The sequence below is a fragment of the Cygnus olor genome, chromosome 8, assembly GCF_009769625.2.
Source record: "Cygnus olor isolate bCygOlo1 chromosome 8, bCygOlo1.pri.v2, whole genome shotgun sequence".
Classification (NCBI taxonomy): domain Eukaryota; kingdom Metazoa; phylum Chordata; class Aves; order Anseriformes; family Anatidae; genus Cygnus; species Cygnus olor.
In genome coordinates this window covers 617,578-644,097 of record NC_049176.1, presented here as the reverse complement: position 1 = coordinate 644,097, position 26,520 = coordinate 617,578, and the positions used below count along the sequence as shown (strand labels likewise).

General features: G+C 37.8%; 1 protein-coding gene across 3 annotated transcripts in view; it reads left to right on the top strand.

The window, feature by feature from the left end:
* TGFBR3 (transforming growth factor beta receptor 3) overlaps positions 1-25,243 on the top strand; it is a 119,219-nt gene extending 93,976 nt beyond the window's left edge. For 2 of the 3 annotated variants that reach the window (XM_040566224.1, XM_040566225.1), the window contains exons 8-17: positions 1,311-1,500; positions 2,717-3,027; positions 3,792-3,941; positions 5,680-5,811; positions 6,086-6,262; positions 9,131-9,430; positions 10,498-10,618; positions 14,993-15,028; positions 17,114-17,221; positions 23,727-25,243. In XM_040566224.1, coding sequence (XP_040422158.1) covers positions 1,311-1,500; positions 2,717-3,027; positions 3,792-3,941; positions 5,680-5,811; positions 6,086-6,262; positions 9,131-9,430; positions 10,498-10,618; positions 14,993-15,028; positions 17,114-17,221; positions 23,727-23,845 — 1,644 coding nt within the window. In that variant the 3' untranslated portion in view covers positions 23,846-25,243. The remainder of the gene's footprint in view (positions 1-1,310; positions 1,501-2,716; positions 3,028-3,791; positions 3,942-5,679; positions 5,812-6,085; positions 6,263-9,130; positions 9,431-10,497; positions 10,619-14,992; positions 15,029-17,113; positions 17,222-23,726) is intronic. The other variant, XM_040566226.1, reaches the window with a different exon arrangement.
* Positions 25,244-26,520: the final 1,277 nt, after the last annotated feature.

Here is a 26,520-nt window from a genome sequence, read left to right as displayed (position 1 = left end):
CACTTGGCACCTAAAACTCCCTTTAACTTCAGTTGTGAACATTTGAGTGCTTAAAGAATGCAAAATTGCATTAGGAAGAAATGAGAGAGAGATCAAGCTAAATTATATTATTCTGTCAGAACTCATGAGCTTTAATCACTGCTTTGTTCAAAGGCTCTGTTTCTGAAGTCAAGTAGAGGAGTATAACCCACCTCCGTGACCCTGTGCAGTACGACCATATGACCACTGTCTAAAAACAGGCTGGGCAGAAGCCCAGTAAATCTTTTGAAGTTCTAGAGCAAGAGAAAAAAAACACTGTTTTCATGTTGAAGGAAACTAATGGGGATTTAAAATAAATAAAATGCAGCCTGTATGATGGAGAATATAATCAGGAATGGAAATGAAAGTGTGTGCTGTACAGCATTAAATGGTGTAATCTGCGTATAGAAAGTTCAGTTCAGTCACATTGCAGGAATCATTGATAAGTGGGTCATTGTGCCCTTTACTGCTATGCGTGTTTAGCTTGTTCTGTAGTTCTTAATGTGATTGTTATAGTGATAACAGTAATACCATAAATATATAAGGGCTTAACATTGTGGGAATACATATTTACATTTAAGCACTTAACACAAGTTAAAATGTAATATCAGTGAATATTTTCTATCTGCCCCTGACAGCTAGAGATGCTTGTTGTATCCTCTTGACTTGCCTCTTTGGACAAGAAAATTTGAAATTTTGCCACACTTTTACAGTAAAATGAAAGCTAAATTACTGTGGCACTCGTCTGTATTCCATGGCCATTATTTGTAATTACCAGTACAACTAAGAGGCTGGCAAGTGTATTTCTGTGGGTTTGCTGTAGCAATGTAGTTGTGTAAAACTTATATTGTAGCTCATTAAATTTTAAATTTTATTTGGGTATAGAAAGTATATGTTGTCTTTTAATTAGTTTGGTCTGTCATAAAGGTGCATATTCTCACCTCACTGTTCAGCATTTCTCAGTTTTGAAGAAAATGCAGCATTAAACAAATGGCTATAAATACACCCCTCTTGTTTAGGGATTAACTACATCTGACCAACTTGATTGGCTTTACTCCAATACAGCCTGAACCAGTCAGAGGCTGGGAGGAAGGCAGAGCTTTTCTCTGGGTGTACAGCAGTTCTGTGTTTAAGATGGCGATTTATTTTATTTCCCAGGTGATCTCCATTTGCAAACTGCTCTGTTAATTGATAAAGTAAAATTTCTCACCAAAATGTGAAATCAGTGTCGATATTTCATGTCAAGTATCCTTAAATGGTAGATCATGAGCCATGTTTTTCTTTGTTTGCAGACATCAAACAGTATTGGTTTTGGAAAGGAAACAGAACGATCCATGATTATGAGTAAATCAGTAATACCTGATATTCCTTCATCTCATGAGAGTTTGATCAAGTGGGCTTACGAGCATAAATATAGTCCAGTTACTTCCTACACAAAAGCCCCTGTTGCTAACAGATTTCACCTGCAACTTGAAGATACAGGTAAGCTTAAGGATGGACTTTTATTATATAGAAAAAAAACATTTGCTGTATTGCCAGGTGTATGATGCTTTGAAATCTCCTTTCTCAGTCTTAAAGCTTTGTTGTTGGCTGTTGTACTCCCTTCACCGCTCATTATTAATTGTACTGGGCATACATCTAACTGCTGGTTTAAAAACAACAACAAAAAATCTGTGGCTTCTTGATCAGAAAATTCCAGGGAAATTGTATTATGTCCTGAAGTGTTGGTGGAATTAAATGCTTATAGTTTGTTCAATTCAGAAGCTTGACCATGATCAGTGCTTGCTGGAATGAGAGGACTTTAGTGACTGGATATTTTGTTAGTTAATAAATTCAGTTTTGATTTTTATCAAAAATATGAACATGTTTCCTTGAGACAGTTAAATGAACTTTTAAATTGTTTACAGACAAAACTGGCTTATCAGAAAAGTATGAGCAAATGGAATAAATACAACCATTAAAAAAATTTACTTGGCCAAAGTCATTGCTGATGCAAATATATCCTGGTCCATCGAAGGTAGTAGATTTGCATCTGCTTTTGCACTAGTTCTGAATTTAAGTCCCTATAAATTTTGTTTAGTTGTTTTGATAAACACTTATATTTACACAGATTTTATCAGCTGCACTCTCATGGTGTCCAGATAATTATCTTCTTGGGTCAGATGTTGAGATTTTGGTCCTGAGCAGTACTGCCTATAAGCCAGGAGATACATAGTGTCCTCATTTACTCATCATAAAGTTAACTCTCATTTAACTTCACTTTGGTTATATAAGTACTTCCACAACAGTGGAAGTTGTGCCATCAGGTAATAGAAGAATTTCAGTCAGTGATTTGAACAGATGATATTTCAACAGCATTAAAATAGTGTATTTCTGGGCTATGGTGTTTCCTTTATGTTTGTGGTTGCCTTTCGTATACAGTGACGCCCACTCCTCAAAGTCCGTTGTTAACTCTTAGTGAGGCGTATTTCTAGAAGGGATTAAATATACCAAGATTAAATGCCTCAGTAGCAACTAAACCCTTAGCAGAGGAATTGTGGCTGGTTACCTGTAAAGTAGAAAGATGCTACTTCGGATGTCTTTCAGGGGCTTCCTTTCTGGATAATATTTTTTTTGGCATGAAAATTACTCAGTTATGAATTCTTCTGTGAAAAAAATATTTACTAACCTGATTTACTTTTTTTTTTTTTTCTTTTAGAAGAGATGAATGATGAAGAAGACCATTCTCTTCCTCCAGAGCTGACAGAACTGCTGCCTGCCCCAAAGAATCCTGCATTAAATGATGGCCTGACTTTTCCTTTTCACATTAACAGAGGGAGGCATGACACAGTGGGAGAAGGAATTTTCCCATCCAGGGATTCAGTGGACACATTAATAAACCATGACTTCGAGCATTCCCTCCCAAAGCACAAAGAACCTGAAGAGGTTCAGGGCAGTGCTGATGTAGCCCTGTCAATAAAGTGTGATGACAAAGTCATGACAGTGGCTGTAGAAAAAGACTCTCTACAGGTATGTGTGATCTCATAGTGTCAAATTTGGGCAAACTATTTTGGGCAGGCCATTTTGTTTGTATTTTGATTTTAAAAATAAATATTCTAGGAATATTACCACCCTCACCTCCTGAAAAAAAATTGTTTGAGGAAACTATACTGTGGATATCCTTTGCCATAATGCTGGGTCTTGTTTCCTCTTCACAGCAATACAGTAGTTTGTAGAGGGATTTCTGGTTAAAGATTTGCCAAGTTGATTCTGTCAAAAACTACTGTATTCAACCATCAGTCAGAATTTTTAATCTCCAAAATACAAAGAAGCTGCTTTTGATAGCTGTATAAGACCTGAATAGGTCTGTGAAGCAGCAGCTAAGGGGATGGAAAGTTAGAGGGTGAAACTGTGTAGTCCACTGTTCCCCATTATGTGGTATTTTATTCTGTCTTGACCATTTAGCAGCTGAAAGGTTGCTTGTGCCCATTTGCATTGTGGAAAAGAGCCTGATACAGACTAAAGCATTTTTAGCTCATTTTAGACCAAACAGAGTTTGTGTCAGCAGATTAATAATGAACCTGTTGTTTCCTTTGTTCCATGTTACGTTCATTCCCTGTCTGTCATGTATAACAGCATTTTGAGATTGACCTTCCCTGGATGTCAGTACAATGAACTTCACTTCCTCTTATCAGTGGTCATGAACCGTATTCTGAGCTGCACTTTAAGCAAGAGTCTAACACAATTGTATTTCAGCAGAGGTTTCAGCCATTTACAAAGCATCTTTGTTTTAGGCTAGCGGCTACACAAGGACAGAGCTCTCACTGCTGGATCATTCTTGCAAGGCCAGGATGAATGGTACCCATTTCATTTTGGAGTCTTTACCGAATAAATGCGGGACACGGACAGCATATATCTTGGACAAGATTGTTTATTTTAACTCTGTGAGTATTTTAGAAAGAGGAGCCGTCTTCTCTGCTGCACGTCATAGTGGTACAAGGAAGCCATTGTAGTTAGCTTTAGACTTAGCAGAAAGGAGGAATCCTCATATTTTTCCTGTAGAACTCAAACCTAGTTGCAGCTACAGTCCCTGTATTCAAGGATGTATGAAGGCCATACATTCAGTGTACCGCTGTGGTCAGATAGTATCCCAAAGGGAAAACGACGAGTTGAAGTTATGTGCTTTTACAAAACTACAGGGCTGAAGTTTGGGGACCATCTGTACCAGCCTCAGAGAGTTTGCACGTGCTTTCCCTGTGCAGCTTTAATGTGCCCACACATAAGCAATACTACATAGCTATAAGGAGGGATAGGAATGAAGTTCTGTGATTGCAGAGAGGAATACCATTTAATTCACATGCTGAATTATTTAAGGTGATTTTTTTCTTTCTGATTAGTGGGTGAAAGTCTTTCAAAAAATGAGGAAAAGAGATTATCTGTGCATGCTTCTCTTGTATTTTTGATTCATATTTGCTATCAGTGGATGTATGTGATGAAGGGAATCTGAGTACTTTTATGTGAGTGATGATGTTAAGAAGCCTGCATAGGTTCTAGAGACTGCTTCCACACTGGCTCAGCTTATGACCTTAAATACATTGTGACTAATCTGGGTTGGAAAGTAATGACAGGTTTCTTTTGCTGAGCTTTCCAGTACATAACCTTGGCAAATGATGGAAGGCCTGTGGTCCAACCCAAACACAGCTAAGGCAATTTCATCTGACCTTGCCTGGCTAAAACTGTTCTGTATTGGCAAGTCTGTAGCACCTAACTTTAGAAACAATCTCAAACCCAGGCTGTGGATAGAAACATCTCCAAACTACAGAATAGCACATGTCTGGAGCTAAATACTGTCATTGTCCCTGTATTATGTTCTATTATGGTCGAAACCAAAATGGGTATTTGCTATTGCTTCTCTCCTTTCTCCACCATGTCTTTACGAGTCTGGTTACTCACTTAAACTGAGAATCATGTATGGATAGTATGAATGGAGTCTCAAAGAGAGTATATGTCACTTCTTACTGTTTGCTTTATGTTCAAGAAAACAAATATGAAAGTCTTACAAGGGAGGGGTCTAGCTGAGGAACTGCAGGACATAGATAGCTAAGAGATAAAAGGAACTGTCAAGTGAAGAAATGGAGAAGTGTGGAAAGGAGGAAGAAAAACGAGGGGATGTTAAGTAGAAATTCCGAGGAAAAAAAGGGAAAAATGAAGAAAGAGACATGTTTTGGGGTCTACATCTCTAAAAATATAAATGGAAATGACAGAAGAAAAAATCCTTAATGACCCTAATACTTTCAATGATATTCCGTGAGTGCATTAAGGAAAACTGTAAATCGTGAAAAATCACTTTAGAAAGCCATTTTTAAAATCAGTGTTGGTTATACAAATACCAGAAACAAAATGGAAATGCTGGAATGCTCATTTAGATACCAACACCCAGACTAGCATTTTTATTGTTTTTTCTGTTTCTGAATTCTGGAAACAAACTAAAGGGTGTTCACAAAACGTAACCTACGTATCTGAAACAGCTTTTGTGCCAAGCATTTAAGATGTTCTTTCACCATCTGATTAGCTGGTGCGCTTCTTTTGGCCTTCACATTGCTCTGAAGAGAGAAGAAAATAATAACCACAGAGTGCTCAGTTATCATCTAATTTTATGCATTTGCAATACCTTCTGTGCAGATTGTCATTCAGCTGTCATCACCAGCTGAAAGCAGCGGCTTTGATGATGATGACATGGAATCAGGTGATAATGGATTTCCAGGGGATGCTGATGAGGGAGATGTTACTTTCTCAAGCTGGCCTGAAATAGCGGTATGTTACTCTCGGTTTTGTACCTGACAATAGAGGAGAAACCTGTTGTAATAGGCAGCTCACAAAAATTGCATTAATAATAACAGCAATTAATTTGTCTTTTACCACTTTTCCTCCCACTTCCGTTTCTTGTAACCCTGCTGCAGAGTGGCACTAAATGGAAGGAATGTGGGTGGGCCAATATTATACACTCCAAACTTGTCCTTATCTAGCTACCATCCCTGACTCAGGATGTATTTGTACTGGCGTATTTATTTATTTATTTATTTTTCAGTTTAATTGCACACTGCACCAGCCAGAGAAGAATTTTTTTAATCCTGCCATGTTCTGGCCTCCTGAACCACATGTCACCAATGTGACCTTCAACATGGAGCTGTACAAAACAGATCTGTTCCTTGCTCCGTCCCAAGGACTCTTCTCTGTTGCTGAGAATGGGCCAATATACGTAGAGGTAACAAATGATAAAGGCTTTCAAACTAGCCAAAAAACAAGGTCATGCAACTGAGCCAAATTTATGCTTGTCGGTAGAAAGGCCTCCTTATGCAGTTGCTTTAAACAGACAGGTATGAGGTTTTGGGGCTATGGAGAAGACAAAATGTGGGTTAAGAAGCGGGACAATGCTTTTGGTCAAAATCAAAGGATTCCTGCAGAATGGATGAACTTCAGTACAAGGTAGATAAGTCATTCTTATTATATCTGCTTTACTGTGCAGAACTTACGGTGGTCTCTGAGTTCTTGCTCTGAACTGTCATTTTCTGGTGAAGACGTCAGGGTTCATGTTATTGGGTAATACAGCTGAACCTCATCTGAACAATGTAGGCATGAAAAAATGGTTACAAGTGTCTGTCTTTCACACGGTAGTGTTCTTAGGTTGTAAAGTTAATACAGATTCTGTTCTCTCTCTGATCCACTTACAAACTCCAGTTACAGGTCTTGTGCTCATCACGCGAGATCTAAGGGTAGAAGGTAAATAAGCCCAGCAAAGTCAGCAGCCATGCGCTTAGTGGCTTGTTTGACATTAGAACAGTTTTCATTGCTGTTTCAGTGTGTTGTGACACTTTCTCATTCTCTCTCTAGTGAAGAGGTTTCCACTTCTTTGGAGAATAAAAGACTAAAGATTCATCTTGAAAATTTATTGTGTATAGTAATTTTAAAGGAGTTTCTCTTGGTCTTTGTAGTATTATACAGCACGAAGACACTGTGTGATGGAAACAGAAGCACGAAAGTGGTGCCAGAGCTCCAGGTTTTTGTTTTTCCCCTGCTCCTGCTACACTATAGGATCTGCTACTATAGCCTTTTCTACTTCCTTACTTTAAAAATTATTGCATTCATTTCAGGGCTGTTAGATAGCAGATAATCTGTGAAGGTCCTTGGTTTTGTTTTTTGTTCATTTTCTCTTGCTTTTTTGAGACTAAAATACTGACTAAACAATGATAAGAGTACCACAGGAGCTTTGCCATATCCTCAGAGCTAAAATTAAACCCATTACATCAGTGAACAGATCTAAACAGATCTACTTATCTCTAACACTTTTGTTTGTTTTCTGCCTAAAAGACTTTAAACAATGCTATAGTGAAAAGTACTTAAGACAGTTGAAGCAAAAAGAAAGTATGTCACCATCATTCAAGAATGTTTATAAAAGACACATTTTTTTTTCATTTGGATAAAACCTGCTGCTTCCTTCAGGCAATCTCAGAATAATTCCTTTGGCTCCTAGCTCTCTGGATTGGTCTGATTCTGGAGCTGCTAATTCAAACAAGTGTTCTGATTTCTTCACCTGTCCTGGCACAGGCCTTTTTTTTTTTTTCTGTTTCTTTTTCTTGCACAGTGGAAAATCTATATCAGTTTTGGACTTCTGTGATTTCATTTTTATCTGACAGATTTTTTTTGCATTTGTTTGTTTTCCTTTTGTGGCTAATATATATATATTATATATACATGTGTGTGTGTGTATATATATATATATAAATATAAATTTTGATCAGTAAATTACTTAGGTCATAATCTGTAAGAACTCTATCTGCCTTTTCCTTCTCTGCTAAAAAATGTGTTCAGTATTTTATATTTTGGCTCTTTTTTTCCTCATTCCTGGCTTTCATATTCTTACCATAATTCTGGTCTCACCTTCGCTATAGTTCTTTTTGTTTCCTCGAGATATCATTCATCCTTTTGTTTACATGATAGTTTCATGATGCTGTAGTATACTTGTCCTTGTCATAATCTCTGTTTTAAACTAGTTTACACAGTCAGCTTGTTTACCTATCAATATCAGTGGCTTCATTTTTATTCGCCCCTGTTTGTTCTTTTTATAAGATGGTATCTCTTGCTTAGATGTTTCAGCCCATCCTTTCATCTTTAATTTGATTACTGCTCACATAGAGAAAAATGAGAAATGCCATTATTCACTGCAGAACTCAGAGCATCCAAACATTTTTCTGTATAGACCACAGGAAAATTAGGCAGGCTTTCACTTAAATATACATGCAGCACGTAAAGATTAGGTACACACTTAAGGCATGTTTCTTCTTTCTAAGCAGAAAATTATTTCTTGTGGAACTGTTTTCATCACGTAGTGTTAATGGTTAGGCATAGCATTCCTGTTATTTATTAGAAGTAGCATGCTTCATTTGTTACAAATTCCATTTTTTTCATAATTATTCTGTAGCATTTATTGTCTGTCTTCAAATTCAGGTGAACAACATTAGTGCCCTGCAAGTTTGCAGTCTTAGTTATTTTTCATTTTTTGAATATGAATTTCAGACTCAAATTTCATAAAAAATTAGGGCTTTTTAGTAGACTTCTCCCCCACCCCCAGTCCAGGAATGCCACCCACACATCAGACCATGACCTCCACTCTGCCTCTGCATTCCACTCTTGGCTGGGGGTGATTTCTCTGTTGTGTATTGCTTTTTTTCATTTCCTTTTTAATTTTTTTTATTTTTTGTTAAAGTTTCAAATAGACATGGATTTAGAAATCACCTTTCATAGAAATCTCATGAGCTGTTTGGCTGTAAGGGAAGCAGCTCCATCTCAGTAGTTGCTTTCATTAATTACATATCTAGTCTGGATTTTTCATATGATTTTGAAAAGATAAGGGATTGCTGTATTTTGCATGTTTATGCCATTAAGCTGCTGCTACTTCTGAAACCATAGATTTTCTCTGTCTGACAGCCTGCCCTTAACATTTAGCCTTCAAAACAGTTCAACATGGAAGTGTCAATGGATCACTGCTTTAAATAAATGTTGAAAATGTGAATGAAACTTGAACTAAAAATGTCATTTCTGAGATCTTACTATGTTTTTTTTCTTTTTAATGCAGGTGTCTGTGACCAAAGCTGACAGATCCTTGGGCTTTGCCATTCAAACATGCTTTGTTTCCCCATTTTCAAATCCAGATAGAATGTCTGATTACACCATTATAGAAAATATTTGTCCTAAGGATGAATCTGTTAAATTCTACAGTACTGAGAAGGTGAACTTCCCAATAGCACATGCACAGAAGGACAAAAAAAGATTTAGCTTTGTGTTTAAACCAATATTCAACATCTCATTGCTCTTTCTTCATTGTGAGTTGACTTTGTGTACAAATAAAGACAAAGATACTGAAGGACTGCCTAAGGTCAGTAATTTTTTAAAGTCTAAATTTCTGATTTAAGAGAAAATAAGATTTATTTTTAAAATCTGAAATGACTAAATGTTTTGCTGTTGGATTGATGTAATGAATATGATAGATCTAGACACAAGATTTCAATGGATAAGAGTCATGATGCTATGCATTTTGACTGCAACATTTACTATTTCTATTTAAATCTTATTGTATGGGATAAATAGAAATTGCTTTTCATTATGCACATGGTTCAGATATATCTTTGCTATCAATATCACATAACAGTATTACAAATAATGTTAGTTTTAACTTCCAAAGACATGCATAATACTGGATAATATTGCAAGTGTGTTTGACCCTTCTTTTAGGAATTGAGATTAGCATGTCTCACTAGAACTTGGGTAGAAAATAAGTAAATGCTGGCATGTTTGCTACACTTTGGTACCATATCATCTCGTGTGTTTTTACAGCAAACAGTCCTGAAGTGCTCTGATGTTTCTAAATAAAATTCATAATTTCTATCTGATTGTTACAAAAGACAATCACCAAATTTTCCTTTATGACTAATGAAAATGGCTTAAATTCATTGCCAGAGAATATATTGTAAGAATTTTGAATTTATTATTACTTTTGGTGACTTCTGTAAGTGGCCCTCAAAGTGTGTTTTTTTTTTTTTTTTTTGAAGACGACTTGTCATACTGATCAGCATGTACTTGCGGCTACAATACTGGCCACTGGGTTTTTAAAAACTAGCGACTGTTTTGTTATTCTGCAGTAAAGTAATTACTACAATTTAAGCTCTATACTAACACTCTCATAAAGGTTAGAGGATCCTTAATGAAGGCAAAGGTTGCATCCTGAAGCACAGCTAAGAGTTACCTTTGCCAGTACATTACGTGTGTTGTTTGGAGGTACTCCTGTTTTTTTTTTTTTTGTTTTTGTTTTTTTTTTTGTGGTAAGCAATTTTGATAAAACTGATAGTGAGACAACTGTGCAGCTGGCAGAGCTATGCTGGCAGACACTGCAGGTGTTTTATTTTGAGTAACTCCGACCTCACTTGCTGTTCTTTCCACCTGCAGTGTATTCCTCCTGATGAAGCTTGCACCTCTCTGAATGTGGATATGATCTTGGCCATGATGCACAACAAAAAAACCTTCACCAAGCCCCTTGTTGTAGTAACTCATGAAGGAAAACCAGAAGGTATGAAAATGGGCTTGACTTGTTTAATAAAGCTATATATATTATATTGTGTACATATAGCGACTTAAAATGGGGTAAAACAAGTGTACTCCAAGTATGTGTCATCGTGTAAAATCGTGGTAATACTGTGTTTGTAAGATGTTATTTGTTTAGGCTTGTCCCTGGCAGCAGTCATCATGGTAGTTTGTTGCCATTTTTTAATGGGCTTTATTGATCCCTGGAAATGTGGTTTTGCAAGGCATTAAGAAAGGAATACCGTACTGTGCAACAAATACGGGTTTCATAAGCATAATTATAGCACTGCTACTTCCAGCAGCTTCTTGTTGCCCAGAGATCAAAGACAGTGCTCTGTTCCCTGCTATATCACTTCTATATTGTGGTTGTAAATATTTATTTAGGAATGACAGCAATAGAATTACAAAGTATTGAGAATGCTAAAGCCCAGTAAGTTTGTAAAGCAAAGCAATGGCCACCAGAAAGAAACTCATTAGATTGTTAGGCTACTAAGAAAAAAGATGAGCTTTTATGCAACTCCTGTTTGCTACAGTGTAGGACATTTATTTCTGTGGAGGTTTTTAATAAACACCTTATTCACATCTTTTGCAGAGTAATTTTATTACTGTTTTTAGTTCAGTCAATGTAACAATGTGCTATTGCTTATCTTTAATGTCTCATACAGGTATAAGGAGATGGTGAAAGATAATTTTCTCATCTTAAACCTACATAGCCCCAAGCAGCATGGGTCTCTAGTATGATACATATTTTTGGCATTAAAAACAAAGAGTGTGTTTTTAGTACCTTACTATTAAGATTTGCTTTCATTTGAAAGATAGCAAATGTAAGTGAAATATGCTCATTTCTGCACCCATGTCTAATAGAGTAGTTCTCTAATTCACATTAGTGGTAGCTAAATCTATTTAAAGGCAATTTTGAACCTCTGGGGTAGTCCTGCTAGTTGTCCTAGTCCTACATTGAAGAAAATGGCATGATGAGAATATGCTCCAACTTAAGATATGCCCTGTGTGTTTATTGAGTGATGGGAACTGAGAACTATTTCCACAGTTTCATGTAGTTTGAAAGTTCTTCTTGGTGAATCCCTCTGATAACAGCATCAGTCATGTTTTGATGCATCCGTTAAAGTAGAAAGTGTGTGTGCATTATCTTTTCCTTTTGTATTAGCATGGCAGTTTAATTAGAAGCTTCAGTGGTTTCACATGCACATCATAATCTTAAATTTGTGTACAAAGGCTGCTTGAAATTTTGGAATGCTTTTCAGGGAACATCAATGGATGGGCATGAGAAATCCTTTAAACTCAGTTGTACAGTGCATGCTTTTTAGTCTTCAAACAATTTATAGTACCATACAGCATTGCTAGGGGACATAAGCAACAACTGTTTCTGTTTAATTCTGCAAAAGTGTGTATTATTTGCTTTACAAATTTCTTGTTAATACAGATCAAATCCAATACGAATTAAAGTAAGTATTTGATCTGTCTGATACAACTAAAACTGTATTTGGGGCCTGATTCTGTGCTTTCTTTTTAATAGAACTCCCACTTTCTCATTTGCTATTCTATTGGGAATGAGTAAATCCTGCAACTGAAGTTCATCTTTCAATAAACAGACTTATACTCTGAGCTCTCTTGCCCTTCTGATGTGTAGAGCATTGTGTGCAGCTCCCATCTAGGACTGCACTCAGAATGTTGTCTTTGTGAGAGGCACAAGGTCTTAGTGTGCAAAGACGAGCTAAATTTATAAAGATCAGTTACAAGACAACAGTGTGATAGAGTATTTTGTTGCATTGTGGGTGATTTGGTCTAATTGTGGGATGTTTGATGGAAATCTCCACCAGCATATCACAGCTTTCAGACATAATATGAAGTGGCACATTAACAACGTAGCTTTGTTGGTATGCAGTTATTCAGCAGTGAATCAAATGACCCCTTTCTAAAAGCTAAATGCCATTGTTGTCCATGAACCTAAGATTTGAAGAAGAAATCATATTGCATTACTGAACAGGAGAATTTACATTTCAGAGGTTGTGTTTATCATTTTCTTCCATTGTTGTAAGTCATATTATTTGAGTTACTGCTATTGGAGCTGCTCTGTAAGCCAAAGTCATGTGCTTGAAATTTAAAAAGTCTTAACATGATCATTGCAATGGTGTGATCTTTTCTTCTGACATAAGCTTATGACTTGTCATCAACTCTAGAAGAAATCCCAACTGTGATTATATGAGATTATATGAAGTATTACATGAATTATAATGTAATTGCATGTGATTATATGAATCTATATGAGACTAATTCTTCCTTCCGTACTAATTTTGTTAGTTTTATATGAGCTCAGTTACTAACATTATTGCAATAGATCCCAATGGAAGTGTATAAAAGCTTCATGTCATGCACTTTTCCTATGCACTGTGGCATTTTAACGCCCCAGCTCCAAGTCAGTGAAAGGCATATAGCTAGCCTTTTAAATGCTAGGAAATATTTGCTCTTCTGTTGAAATAGTCTACTAATTTCAGTTTTTGAATTTTTGGCAAGCATCATTATTTCAGCAAAGGGGACAAGTCATAGAAAGGAGGTCAAGTTGAGCAGCTAATGGGTTACTCTGTCCTGAAAAAGCTTAAAGCATCATGATAATTTTTAAAGGCCAGCTGCTGCCATTTTTAAGTTAGATGCTTTCCCTGGACTTCAAGGATTCCTACTGTTCCTGTGTTGTTCAGAGTCACCCACATTAAAAGAAGAACTGAATCAGTGGGGAGAATTTATAACGGGCTACAGAGCCTATCATTAATTAGCAGACTTATATTCTCTGTACAGAGGCCAGTGACAGAATAAGCACGGAAAATTCTCTCTCCCCTCATCTCAGAAGCGATGTTGCTGGCACTTGGGATATGCTAGTAGAGCATTTGGACAATCTGTTGGTGCCTTTACCCATGTTTGTACTGTTTAATGTTCCCTTGTTTCAGTCCAGCCTTCCTAACAACTCTTACCTTCAGTTATACTCTTGCTGTTATGTGTGCTTGATGCCTTTCCAGTGTATTGTGTGCACATGCGCACAAGTACACGCAAAACCCTCTGTTCTCACCTGTTTCCTAGTGCTGTTCCACCTGTTTCCTACTATCCTGCCAAGAGTGATCTGGAGGAGATAATTAGGTGTTAGAGTAACTGACAGTAATGCAGTTTAAGAATAAAGTGCTTTTTTGGATATTGTAGGCACCTGTCTGAGAGTATAATGATCATACAGGATACAGATGGCAGTTTAGTGCTCCCACAAGAGTTTTAGAAGTGAGAAGCACAGTCTTGGTTTAAGAATACTCTAAATAACATACTTGTTTTCAGTACTTTAGTACCACTGTGTTTGCACTGCAAACAAACTTGTTTTTTCCCAAACTTTTTTTTTCCAGTCCCTAAAGATACAAAAACAAGTATTGGGATACTGTCTTATCAAGTCTTTTACAGCTATTGTAGTGAACATACTCAAATATGCCAGAATTTAAACAAGATCCCTAGGTTACTGGGCAGCACATAAGTAAACTCCAGCTAACCAAACAGGGCGTTGGGTCTGAAGCCAGAATCTCTAGCTTTTCTGCTTGAGGTGGCATTCTTGGAGAAAGATAAGAGGAACAGTTAAGCAAAAGAAGGGAAAATTCTTCAATTCTTGACACGTATTTACTTTCTGCTACATGCTGATAGTGATGATGATAATGCCAAGAAAAATAAGCTTGGTGTAATAGATGATCTTTGATTTCCTATATATATATTTTTAAAAACAGAACAAAATAAAAAGCCAACATCCAAAGCAGAATACCAATTAGGATGTAGGAAAATGCATGAATCAATATATACTCATGTAATTTGGACAAAGCAGCATGTATTGTGCCATAATTCTGACCTTTCTTTAGAGTTGATAGCCATATTTTTGAGGTTTTGTTTTGCTTTGTGTTTTTGTTTGGTGTTTTAGCATGCTGGTATCATGTTTGTGATTGGTGAGTAGTCAGATGAATGTAGTCACCTTGAAATAACTCTGGCTATCTGTGCCCTTAAAGAGCTCCTTGTATGGATTACAAGAGCTATTGCAGGTCAGAACTGGTGATATCTGGGTGTGGAAGGCTGCAATGCACTTGCCAGCAAAATACATGATGCATGAACTTATACTGTAGATATGTTCCTCTGAGGAATGATCAATATATGAATGGACTTTTTCTAAGCTGAGCAAGATTACTGAATATGAACTGTTTTTCCTGAAGTTCCTGGTTTTCAAGGATTACAATTCATGTCTTTCTGCCAGATCAGATCCTGAAGGTTTCTTGCATAGTTTGTAGGTTCTTTGTGGAATTCTGATTAATTCTTTTTTGTTTTAAAACAGATCCTTCCCTTCCAAAGTCAAACGTGAGACAGTCACGTAAGTAACTTTTAAACCCTAACTTTAGTATTAAGTAAGTGAAGAAAATTATCTTCAAGCTTTCTGAATTATAGTGAGTGTGTGTGTTAAATTCTGAAAGTTCTGATTAGTGCTGCTAGAGACGTTCCCATTGACCTTTAAAGAGAAGAGCTGTGATCATACGTGTATGTGAAAACTGAACTTGGGAAAATACCGCTGATAATCTCAGTGTGAGTGCTAATGGATGTAAGTTATTTCCCCTTCCTCTGCCAAGGCCACCACTTCCCAGTATAAGGTTTGCAGCAGCAATGCCATCTTAAGGAGCTCCTGTATCCTATTCTAAGCCTTACACATATCCTGCACTGCAGCTAGTCACATCCTCAGTTACTCTGGCACCAGCACGCTGGTCATGCTGCAGATGAGAGCACTGAATTGATGTGGATTAATTTGTGTTTTTTTTTGGTGGTAGTGGTGGGTTTTTTCTTCTGTTGTCTTGACAAAGTTAATTTTATTTTTAACCGGGGTCATCAGTGACTGACCCTGGAGGGGGAGAAAAGAAGAGAAGCAGCACTAGAAGGCAACAATAAACAGGAGAGTGATGGTGATTTGTAGCGAAAACCAAGAATGAATGGAGAAAAAGGAAAATTAGAAGAGGAAGTGCAAAGAAGGTTTTTTCCTCTATTCCTGACCTTATGACTTTGGGACTGAATTTGCTCAAAATAACAAAGGGAATGAAAAATTATGCTTCTGATGCTTTAGCCTCCAGTTGACTTTCTCCTCTTCAGTAAGCCTTCTCAGAGGAGAGGATATTAGGCTGGTATGTTGTGGAAAAAAAAACAAAACAAAACTGAGTTTAGGAGATTCTTTTCTGCTTTGCATTTAGAATGACCAAGCATGACCAAAGGAACAAGAATTAGTCCCACATAAGAAATGGGAGAAAAATCTCAAGTCACAGTCCATCTGTTTTTGCACACGCAGACTTGGTCACAGGCACCCAGTCTGGGTCCTGAAGGCCCTTGCCAACAGGAACTGCTGGAGAGGATATTTTTAAAAGGGGAAAGGCCCTGAGGATCTCAGGAGCTGGTGGGCTGGGAGATGTCTACAGGGATATCTGTTGAATGCAGGAACATGTGTAATTACTTCTAAAGTGAGAATGTTGATTGTGTTTTGAGAACTGGAATTCTACTGAAGGATACTATTGAGAAGATCCAGTCATCTCATTTCCCAGCCAGTTTAGTCAGTAAAATGTTATTTGCTGGCCTAAGCCATTTTGTGTACTGGGAGATATTAAAAATACTGAAACTAGAATTCAATTTTCTAAGAAGAGTTTTCCCCCAAATGATTGATGAAAGAGTGATTTTTGAAATGCTTCTAATGATGAAAAAGGAAAACAGAAAAGCTGGAAGTTTCTCTCTTTGGATGGTTAACTTTTGGGGCAATGCATCCAGGAACCAGATGCTGTTACCCTTGAAATGGTAGTGCAGAAGGGCCTCTCCCCTAGAAAGTGATTTTGTGTGTGTGGTTCTATTTTTGTGTTCTGGAATTAATTTCAGTTATTGAAAAGATTGCCAAATGTGGAAAACAATTGTTTCTATTTATGTTTTCGCTGACTGTTTGCTGGCATCGTTTTTCTCTTAACAGCAGTTCCGTTCTCCACCTAGATTTCAGACTGAACGTGCAGGAGATGTAGGGGAAAGTTTGCTTGAATGTTAAGGCATTTAAATGAAAAGCATCTCTTGACAAAAATCTCCGTCTTTTTAAAAACACATCTTTAAGATGAATGGATATTTAACTGAATGCAAGTTATTAAGGGCCAACTGAAAATGCTTAATTTTTGCAATGTTTTCCAGATTTGGGTGTGCAGAGCTCGGGTTTTGCTTTGTGATGTGGAACAGTTGGTTGGACTGAAACCAGTCTCTGAAAGCATTTTTATTTCCTTGATGAAAGTCTGCTAATCTTTTCCTTAAAGTGGTGCTTAATTAACTATTAACTTAACACAAAACAACAAAAAAAAAACACACAACACTTTTCCATGAAAGTGTAATTGTTGTAGAACACTTTGTCACTGACAATGAAGAGCTCTTATTGTGTATGTTTACCTTTTAGCTGTGTTCTATGGACTGGACACTCTGACTGTTGTGGGCATTGCCTTTGCAGCATTTGTAATTGGAGCCCTGCTAACAGGAGCACTGTGGTTTATCTACTCTCACACAGGTAAGTGTAAGGGCTCTTACAGACCTCAGTGTAGATTGTGCAGCAGGAAATGCAGTGTGGTCTGTGTCCTTGCACAGAGGGAGGAAAGGGAAGGGGAGCTATCAATAGCCATCCTGCCCTTGTTTCTTGCTCTCTGTTCTTAATAGTGTTTTCCAGCAACTCCTCACATGAGCCTGTTGGTATTCATGAGCAGATTGATACCTGCCCTTCCCTAAAGGGAGGTGTTATGCCTTATGTGTGTGATTTAAAATTTGCTAAAATAATTTTAAACACGACTCTTCAAAACTCAACTGAGAGTAAAACTGAATTTTCCTGGCATGTTGCATTATCATTAATAGCATCTCTGTTTCAAATTCAGTTAACGTGTCAGTTAATGGATCCATTTTGGTTCACATACTACTCTTCTTTAATTTTTCTTTTTTTTTCTTTTTCTTTTTTTTTTTAACTTACTAAATTAGGCTTATGCGACTTGGGATATGATGTGATCAGTTCAAGCAGGCCAAATGGCTAAGAGAATGCCTTACTTGCACTGACATTTTCTGAATATAACTAAATTTGAAAAAGTTGATCATACTGAAATTTTGCCTCTACTATTTATCTCTTCATTCTTCAACTATTGGACTAGATGGTAGAACTCATGTGTAATCTCGTTTAATTGAGCCCATGCAAATAACCAGGAATGTGCGTGAATTGGTCCAGTCTTAATGCATAGATAATTTTTCAGTATCTCCTTCTCACACTTTTTTTCCATACTAAAATAAGTTAGCAGACATATAACACTGTAGGAAGCAGAGTTTGTTTAGGGAGCTTTCTGCTGCATGTAGTCTGCAGTTTGGAATGGACAAAGAGTGGACGTTGATAAGGCCTTGATTTGGAGCATGTGACCTTGGCTGCTTGTGGATTACTGGGTATTTCAGGATCCCTGCAGCATGCTGGACTCCAGCTGCTTCTACTTTTGACCTTGCAAGACCCTGCCAAGATCTCTGGGAGGTGGGGAGAATGTGAAGCTAATTACTCCAAACCTATGCAGCTCTGGAGCCCTTGAATTTTCCCATAGCGCATTACAGGGTGGGTTTTTTGTTTTTGTTTTATAGCATCTAAAACCTCATGGAAGCCATGTAGGAGAGACAATCTGTCCCTGTCAGGTCAGAGCTACTTTAGATATTATAACCTAGGAGCTTATGTTAAGATGGAACAAAAATACTTTTTTTCCCAAGTGGCAGTACAGCAGCTTCGTATAAGCACTTTAATACTTAATGCATAGGCTGTGTATGAAGCTTGTTTAGAATTCAGAGCAAATATGGAAGCTTTAAATGTAGGGGTCCTATACATAAGCAGCATAATTCTGCTTCATATTACTAATAAAGCATTATGGAAGTAATGTAAGTGTAATTTCAATAGGTAAATAGAAGGTAACTTCCAAATAAGCAGCCTTTATTAACAGAAACATTAAAACAATTGTTAAATTAATATTGTTGGTCCTGCATTTGTGAAAGTTGAAATTCAGTTCATATACATGACCATCTATAGCCACATGTTGTGTGTCAGTAATAAAGGAACACTTGGAAGCCAACATGATAAATCCTTCAGCCTCAGCAAGACTTGGACCAATCCCATTAAAAGAATTACATTAACAAAGTACATCAGTCGTAGTTACCATGTATGAGTAGTGAAGAGGACAGCTGCTCTGACTTTTTTCTCCATTTATTTTCATCTCTTAAAGACAAAGGCCAGACAAAAAGAACTTGGAAGAAAAGAAAGGAAGGGGACACTGTAACACATCAGATCAGAGAATCACAGAAAAGATATAAGAAAAATATCTAGGAAGTTATCTGGGTCAGATTTTGAAAGTGGACCTATGTTTCTGTGCCCATAATTTTTCCATGCATAACAACTTATATCTACGAAGCAGAACTTGCAGCAGAGTGCAATGAAGGCTCTGGCAGGGACGGCCTCTTAGAGGACAACTGCTGTGACAGACAAGATAATCCAGCTGCAGTGGAAACATTTTAGAGTCAGCTGCAGACTTTATTAAAGTAAGGAGGAAAAAAGGTAATCTAAATATCATCTACAGAGTGGCTGTCTTTTGTCGTTAGAGAATTCATCCATCGTTGACTTGTGCTCTGAAATCTCATATTTTGTTTTATGTAACACTGAGTTTATAGCCCATTGATTTAGCCCAAAAGTTGGAAAATACAAGTTAACTCTAAAATTGTGTTTTAGGGATGGATACTCAGATCATGGACAAAAGCTACTGCTGGTGTAGAATGTCAGCTTGGGGTGTGTGAAGTAAGCTATTTTTCTAATGTGATGCTATATGCAACACAGCAAAAAGACACCTTTTTGCCAGTAGTTAGAAAGTTTGCTGATGCAATTTTATCAGTATTGGCTCTATTGGCAGACTCATTCTAGTACAGAGAAAGCTTTACGTGAATGAGCTCCTTTGTTTAGTTTGATAGGCTGTTAGCATTAAAACCTCAAATAATTGATAGAAGAGAAGAACTAAAAAAAAAAAAAGTAGAATTTAATCTTAAAATATTAAGCAGAGGTTGTTGTTTTGGTTTTGTTTCATGTAGGGCTTTTGCTGTTTTTAGTGATGCAAAAATAAGGGATCTCTGCCAAAGCATCAAAATTGTGCTTCAAAGTACTCTAGATTCAATGAAACAATTCAACATGGAGTACAGACATCCTAAGATACACAGGTAGTAGGGAAGGAGAAAAGGGAAGCTATAATTATGACTTTAGAGGAGGAATTTTAGCCTACCTTTCTGCAAAGGGACTCACTACTTTTGATCCTTTGTCCAGTTGGTTAAACGACTTGAAAAGTGGCTGAAAGCTTTCCATGGCAGTGTTATTTCTGAGTGGAAAGGACTCAAGAACAAACAGAAAGTAGCAGAGATTTGCTAAAATTAACCCAATTTACCTGGGTGTCTTATGAAGGAGCAAAAATTTTGAAGTGTACGTGGACGCAGAAACCCTTCAGAATTAACTGTCACTTTCATATCTGTCTTAACAGGAATAATTGGCTATATTTAGGAAAGGACGTGCACAAGTCTGATAAGTTACTGAGGCTGCTAAACCTATCTCTGACCATGTAAACTGAAAGCTGCTATCCGGAATATCAGTTGCTTCATTCTCTTAGGAAGTGTGCTTTTTTCTTATCAGACAGTGTTGCAAGTTAGCAGGATAAAATGTTCCAAAATCTGAGAATTTAAAAGCATCCCTCCTCCCCCACTTCTCTTTTCTTTATGGGATCTGATTTAAAATAAACTGACATAGCAACCAATTATATTTGGCAAATGGAGATAGAAAAGCAAACATTCAGACTTCCTGGACAGGGAGTACAACTGGCAGCTTTCCTGAGTGTGAATAATAAAGTGCATGTTGTCATGTTCAGATGGGTAAAGGCTTGTTTACTGTCAATAGACATGTCCATTTTGAGTAGTTCTGGTTCAATAACATTGGTTACATGAAGCTGTTTACATGAAGAAGACAGATGGGGATTGCCTCGTTAGCAATAATTTACATTTCTTGAAGTTCTTTTCATGAATATTCTTTAAAAATTATGTGCTGCAGATTTTCTGGGCATTTAGGAAATAAGGTGTAGGAAAAAATTAGCCGGTCTAAATACAATTGCTTGACTGTGTTCATAACATCACAGTGATTTAGGGTCTTTTATTGAGGACTTTGAAATTTTGTCTTTGTTCCACAGCTGACTGGGGTATATAAGAGCTGCTGATAATGCTTTAGAAATGAGATACTGAAGAGGAAATTGAATTCCGGGGCGGGGGGGGGGTGCTACTGAGGGAAAGGGGCTGTCATCCCAAACTGAAGGGGAGATGCCTCCTAGGACACTTTCAAGACAGCTGAGAGAAGCAGGCAGCACCATTGGGCTTGCACAGAGAGACCGTGACTGTGCCTGTCGCTCTTCTGTAAATAAAACACCACATGTTTAGCTTTTAATTTGCTTATAAAAGAATCTCTAGTTAAATACACCCAGATGGCACTGTGACATGCTGTGGTTGACGCAGAGCTGTGTGTAACCGTGAGGTTCATAAAATGGGTGACAGAGAGGAGAGCAGAGGGAGGCGCGCGCAGGCTGGCGGGGCCTGCAGGGCCGTGCTGGCAGGCCTGTGGGGGCTCCGCGGGGGGAGCCTGCGCCCAGGCCGGAGCAGTGCCTTCTGATGCTGCCATGCTGCCGGGCGGGGGCTAGCCACTTCGCTCTCCTCTGATGTTTTTGGTTTTCTTGTTTTGTTTTAGCGAAAGGGAGTTTGTTTATCGTGGCCTCTGTAAATATATCCTTCTGTACGAAGGAAGGAAGGCTTGTACACAAACAACTGGAGGAGAAGGGAGCAAGTTAGGAGGGGAGAATATCCAAACAAGGTTTATGAAAGCCTTTACAGTATGATAACAAAAAGCATTGATTTGAATGCAAGTTAGAGCTGAGACACAGTTTATGTGTGTATGACTGGGGTTAAGTTCTAACCTGTCTCTTGTAAGCAGAAATCTGCAGCTTATTGATGGCTACATGGTTATTTCTTACACTGTAAAAAGCAGACTTAGAAAAATCTGTGCACAATAGTAAAGGCTGGACTTGGTGCTGACTGCAAGAATGAGATTCTGGCCCTCTTTTCCAACATTTCATTGGCCTCCTGGGCAATCTATTTCTAGTGGTTTGGTTGCCTTTTTTTTTTTTTTCTTCCCCCTGTCTTGTCCCATTCCTTCTTCCCTCCCTGTCCCAAGACCACTGGGGTGCAAGGCAGATGCTGAATGCTGTGGGGCCATGCATCTGCTTACAGTTGTGGCTACAGTGCAAGCTTACAGTGACCCTGGCAGTTCCCACTACAAAGAACACTTGCAGCCTCTGCTGTGAGAAATCCTCAATCCTCCCTTGTTTAGAGCAGACCTTTGCAGACTCCACAGCTGGCAGAAGTAAGTTTTCTTCATCTGGTGGGTCTGTTGGCTTTAACCTGAGATACAAAGCATTAAACACACACTTCCTCTGTGGGTCTGTTGCTGAGGAGCACAGGGTGCTGGCAGCTGGGCTGCAGCACCGGTGCATGGGGATGTGCCAGAGAGCTCCTGCGGGAGGAAACAGGCTTGTCCCTGCTCAGCAGCTCTCTGAAGGCAGCCTGTGCTTCCAGCCATCAGCCTGTCACTGCAGCAATCTCTCTGAGCAGGGAAGAAAAAATGGACTCTACCTTTCTTGAGTTACTGGTAGATGTGGCCCATGGGGTCAGACCAATTCAGGCAACACACGAAGCAGGAAATCCATGGCCTCCTAAACTCATGAAGCAGGAGATCTACCAGCTTCTGATTCTTCCTTGTCATTCTTGCCCATGGTCAGGGAAAAGATTTCCTTCTTCAGCTTTGCTGGGAGAGCAGCTGTGATGCTGCTGGCTGCCATGGTTAGTTCTGTGGCCTCAAGCAGCAGTGGTTTCTGTGTCACCATGCTGAAATCGCAGGTTCACATCCTGGTGATCTCACGGCAGGGGGCAGCTGCAGTGCACATTATATAAACTTCATTTTTTTATTTGTCCTGAAGAGGCTATTTTGTAATAATACTAAGGTTGCAGATTTGAGCACTGAAACTTTAATTAAAAAAAAAAAAGGAAAAAAAATCCCAGTTATGATTTTCTATGTGGCCTCAGTGTGATCTTTTGGACATTCACATTGTGACACTATTTTTACTTCCATTCTAGTAAGAGCTGGATTTTTTCCATAAGATTCCTGCCGTGTGTGCAGGACGTGGAGAAAGACGACAAAATCTAGATTTTACCAGGAGTCATAAATCAGTCTTTAACTCCTGAATTGCTTGATTTGGCAATCCAAATAACAAAGGGCTTTTAATTTATTGTCAATAACCAACTTACAAGAAATGGCGACATTTGTTCTCACTACAGGTTATAAGTGTTACACGTTCTGTGGCAGCTGTAAGGAAGCTTCCTACACGTTATCTTCAGAGTACATCAAGTCAAGCTTGCAGGGTAGCCTGTTGTCTTTCTTACACTAAAAAACTGATCATGTCTTAGGATACGTGGTATCCAATTGACTGAAGAATGTCTTTAGATCCAGCTTCACACTTATGATAAATATGTTGCTCTATAAACTGGCATTGAAACAAAAGTCTGCATTTCTCTGGCCTTTCTCCATGAAACAGGAAAAGCTATGAAGTGGTCTGAATCATGTAGCAAGACGTGCTTGAGTGACAGCTGACAACAGAAGATGGATGGTGTCCATCTTGGCCGTTTCTGTTTGGTGTTTTTATAGTGATTAAGAAAACAGTAATGTTACTTTTCCAATGTGCACAGCAATGCTAAGGTGACAAAGAAAAGTAGCATTCTCAACAGTACTCTTTGAGGTCTATCACCCAAGAAATTAATTATATGGAAATAAATCCCACCAGAAGAGGAAGACTGGGAATGAATAGTTTATTTTCTATGACAACTAACATTTTCTACTTCTCTTTTCTCTCAACCCCTTTTTACTCTCCCCTTTTCCTCAGGCGAAACAGCTGGAAGACAGCAGGTCCCTACATCCCCACCAGCCTCTGAAAACAGCAGTGCAGCACACAGCATTGGCAGCACCCAGAGTACCCCCTGTTCCAGCAGCAGTGCGACCTAACTCCAGGGAGAGCAAAGTTGAGGAGCAGCATAGGAGTGCAGAGGTTCAAAGGATTGTGTGTTGACATCAGCTTTTTAAAGCTAAAAGAATTAGTTCAGTTCCTTTTGAAAAACTGAGGAGAGATTATTCTATGAAAAGACTGTTTTTCTGGGGAAGCCACTGTGTGTGTGTGTGTGTGTGTGTATGTGCACACAGTGCATGGGTAAGCACAGTCTTTTGGATCTTCTATAGCGTGTTATGCTACATGTGACAAAGCTACTAATTTTACAGTACTGCAACCTGTTTTAGGGGTCTGTGGGCCCTCAATGTGAAATCTATGCCAGTTTGGAAAAATGCTGCTTTGTCTATATGACTTTTTCTTTCCCTAAGCCTTCTCATTGACACAAGGTATTCATTGAGGGAGTTTAACAAGATAAGCAGAACAAAGATGATATTAGGTCAAAGGATTTCTATTTGTCTAAGCAAGAAAATCTCAAGGTCAGATCTCTGTGGTTAATAACATTTTATTACTTCAGCTATGTTAGCCACTTTTGAGTAACCTTTATTTTGTTAAGCTTACAGCTACAGCATCTCATTTGCTTTTCTGTTGTGTTTGCAGCTTCAGGTTTGTTCCAGGTATTTCTGTTTTAATGCACATTGAGTTGGTAAGTGGAGAAGAGCACACTCTAACACTCCCTTTCCAGTTTTCCAGGCCAAAGCTCTTTCATAAGAGATTTTTTTTTAATTTACTATAACAAATAAAGGCACACACAAACATTAAGATAAATAATAATGTTCTTGTGCACTAGCATAAATGTGTGTGTACATTTAATGGCAACGCTCTTATGCAAATAGATGTATACCTAAGTATATGGAGCCAAGCGTTTTCCTTCAGCAACTGGGAAATGTGCTCAGTGTTCCTTCCATACATAAAATGTATAATGCAGATATATAAAACAACTGGCTCTTTGGTTTATAATTGGTAGATAGAAGAGAGAATAAAAAGGTGACAGAGTTCTACTCTTTTAGTTCCCCCAAACTCCCTTTGAAATAAGAGATGGTTTTGAGGGCACAAAGAATGTACAGTAAAGCCTATCATTTTTGTAAAATACCACCTATAAAACAAAGCTATTCTCTTGAGATAGCTGTGCAGTTGTTTGTGCCAAAGTGTTGTATGAACATTGCAATTGGATAGTTCCAAAGTAGTGTTGGAATATGGAAAGGGCAAAAAGGTACTAGTTTTCACAGTATTTTTTTTTAGTGTTATTGCCGTATCTTGACCTTTGACTAGATGCCAAATGAAAAGAAAAAATGTGTAATTTCGAATGTGTGATTCCTTGACTGTTATGTTGCCACTTTGTAATGTGTCCTACTGATCCTTCTCCTTTAAGGAAAAACGAGCATTGTTTTCCTCTTAAAATTAATTAATTAATTTTAGTAAAGGTTACCCGCGTTCTACAAGAGGAGAAGGGAATTCATTACACTAGAGTGATAGCCTGCTCTGAAGTCTGAGCTGCAGATTTGCTGTTTCTACACTTGTGCCTTGCTGATGCCAGGGTGGTCAAAGTGCAAGATATGCAATGGATGTAAGTGCCCAGAATCAGGTAGAAGAATATTACTCAGTTTGAATCAAATTTGTTACTAATCCTGCAAACATTTATGCATATGAGTAACTACATGCATCATCTTACTAGTACAAGTACATGCTCAGTTCTACAGTTATGGGTATTCTCAGAATCAGTGGAGATGTACAGTGTGCATAGTACACATGTGAAAAGTGTTTTATATTACCAGGCCAATGACTAGTCCCGATTAGCATCGACAGGAATTGTCATGTAAGTGTAGTTATCCCCATGCGTAAGAGTATGCAGGATTGGCTCTGTTATGAGGTGTCAGGAGGATGAATGTGCTACCTGTGTGGCTGAAAAGAAAGCGCTTTGCCTAACCTTCAGCAGAATGTATTGTATAAGCATATTCTATGTGTAAAGTCTTTAAAGATGTCTTCAAAGAAGACTAGAGTCTTTAAGTTCAATCATAGCTATATTTTACTACATTAAATTTGTGTATAAAAGATATATTTAAATGTTTTAGATAAATGTAAGTTACTCTATATGAAATGTTTAATTTCAATTACTGTGAAATTTACATACTCTGTAAATTCTTTTCCCTGTTTTAACCCTTTCCTTCCTCAGATATTTTATTAAGCAGTTTCTCATAGGAAGTTATTAGATGTGGTTGTTGGGATGAACAGGTTGAAAACTTTTATGTAAAATAGATAACTATATTTTTGAGAGAAACAAGCTGTATTATCAATGGTTTTATCAAAAATTTACTCTAATTTTAAAATAATTTAGAGATTTATATTTACTGTTGGATAAACCAAAAATATATAAAGATCAAAGATTCAATTTATTGGCTTCTATTTCAAATAGTTTAACTAACTGAACTTGGTGTACTCAGCTATTTAATTCAGAAATTGTAATCAATCTGAATTATTTGGAGGTTACCAAAAATACACGTGATTATTTAGCAGTTGGAAGAGTATTTCTGATGTGTGTGAGAGAGAGAACTAAAAAGGGCATTCCCAGTTAATAGCTTTATTACAAAAACATATAGTACTTTCTAGCAGCTGTTAAGTTGCTGTGATTCAGAGTACTGATACACCTTTAAGCTCTACTTTTATAACAGTCATTCAT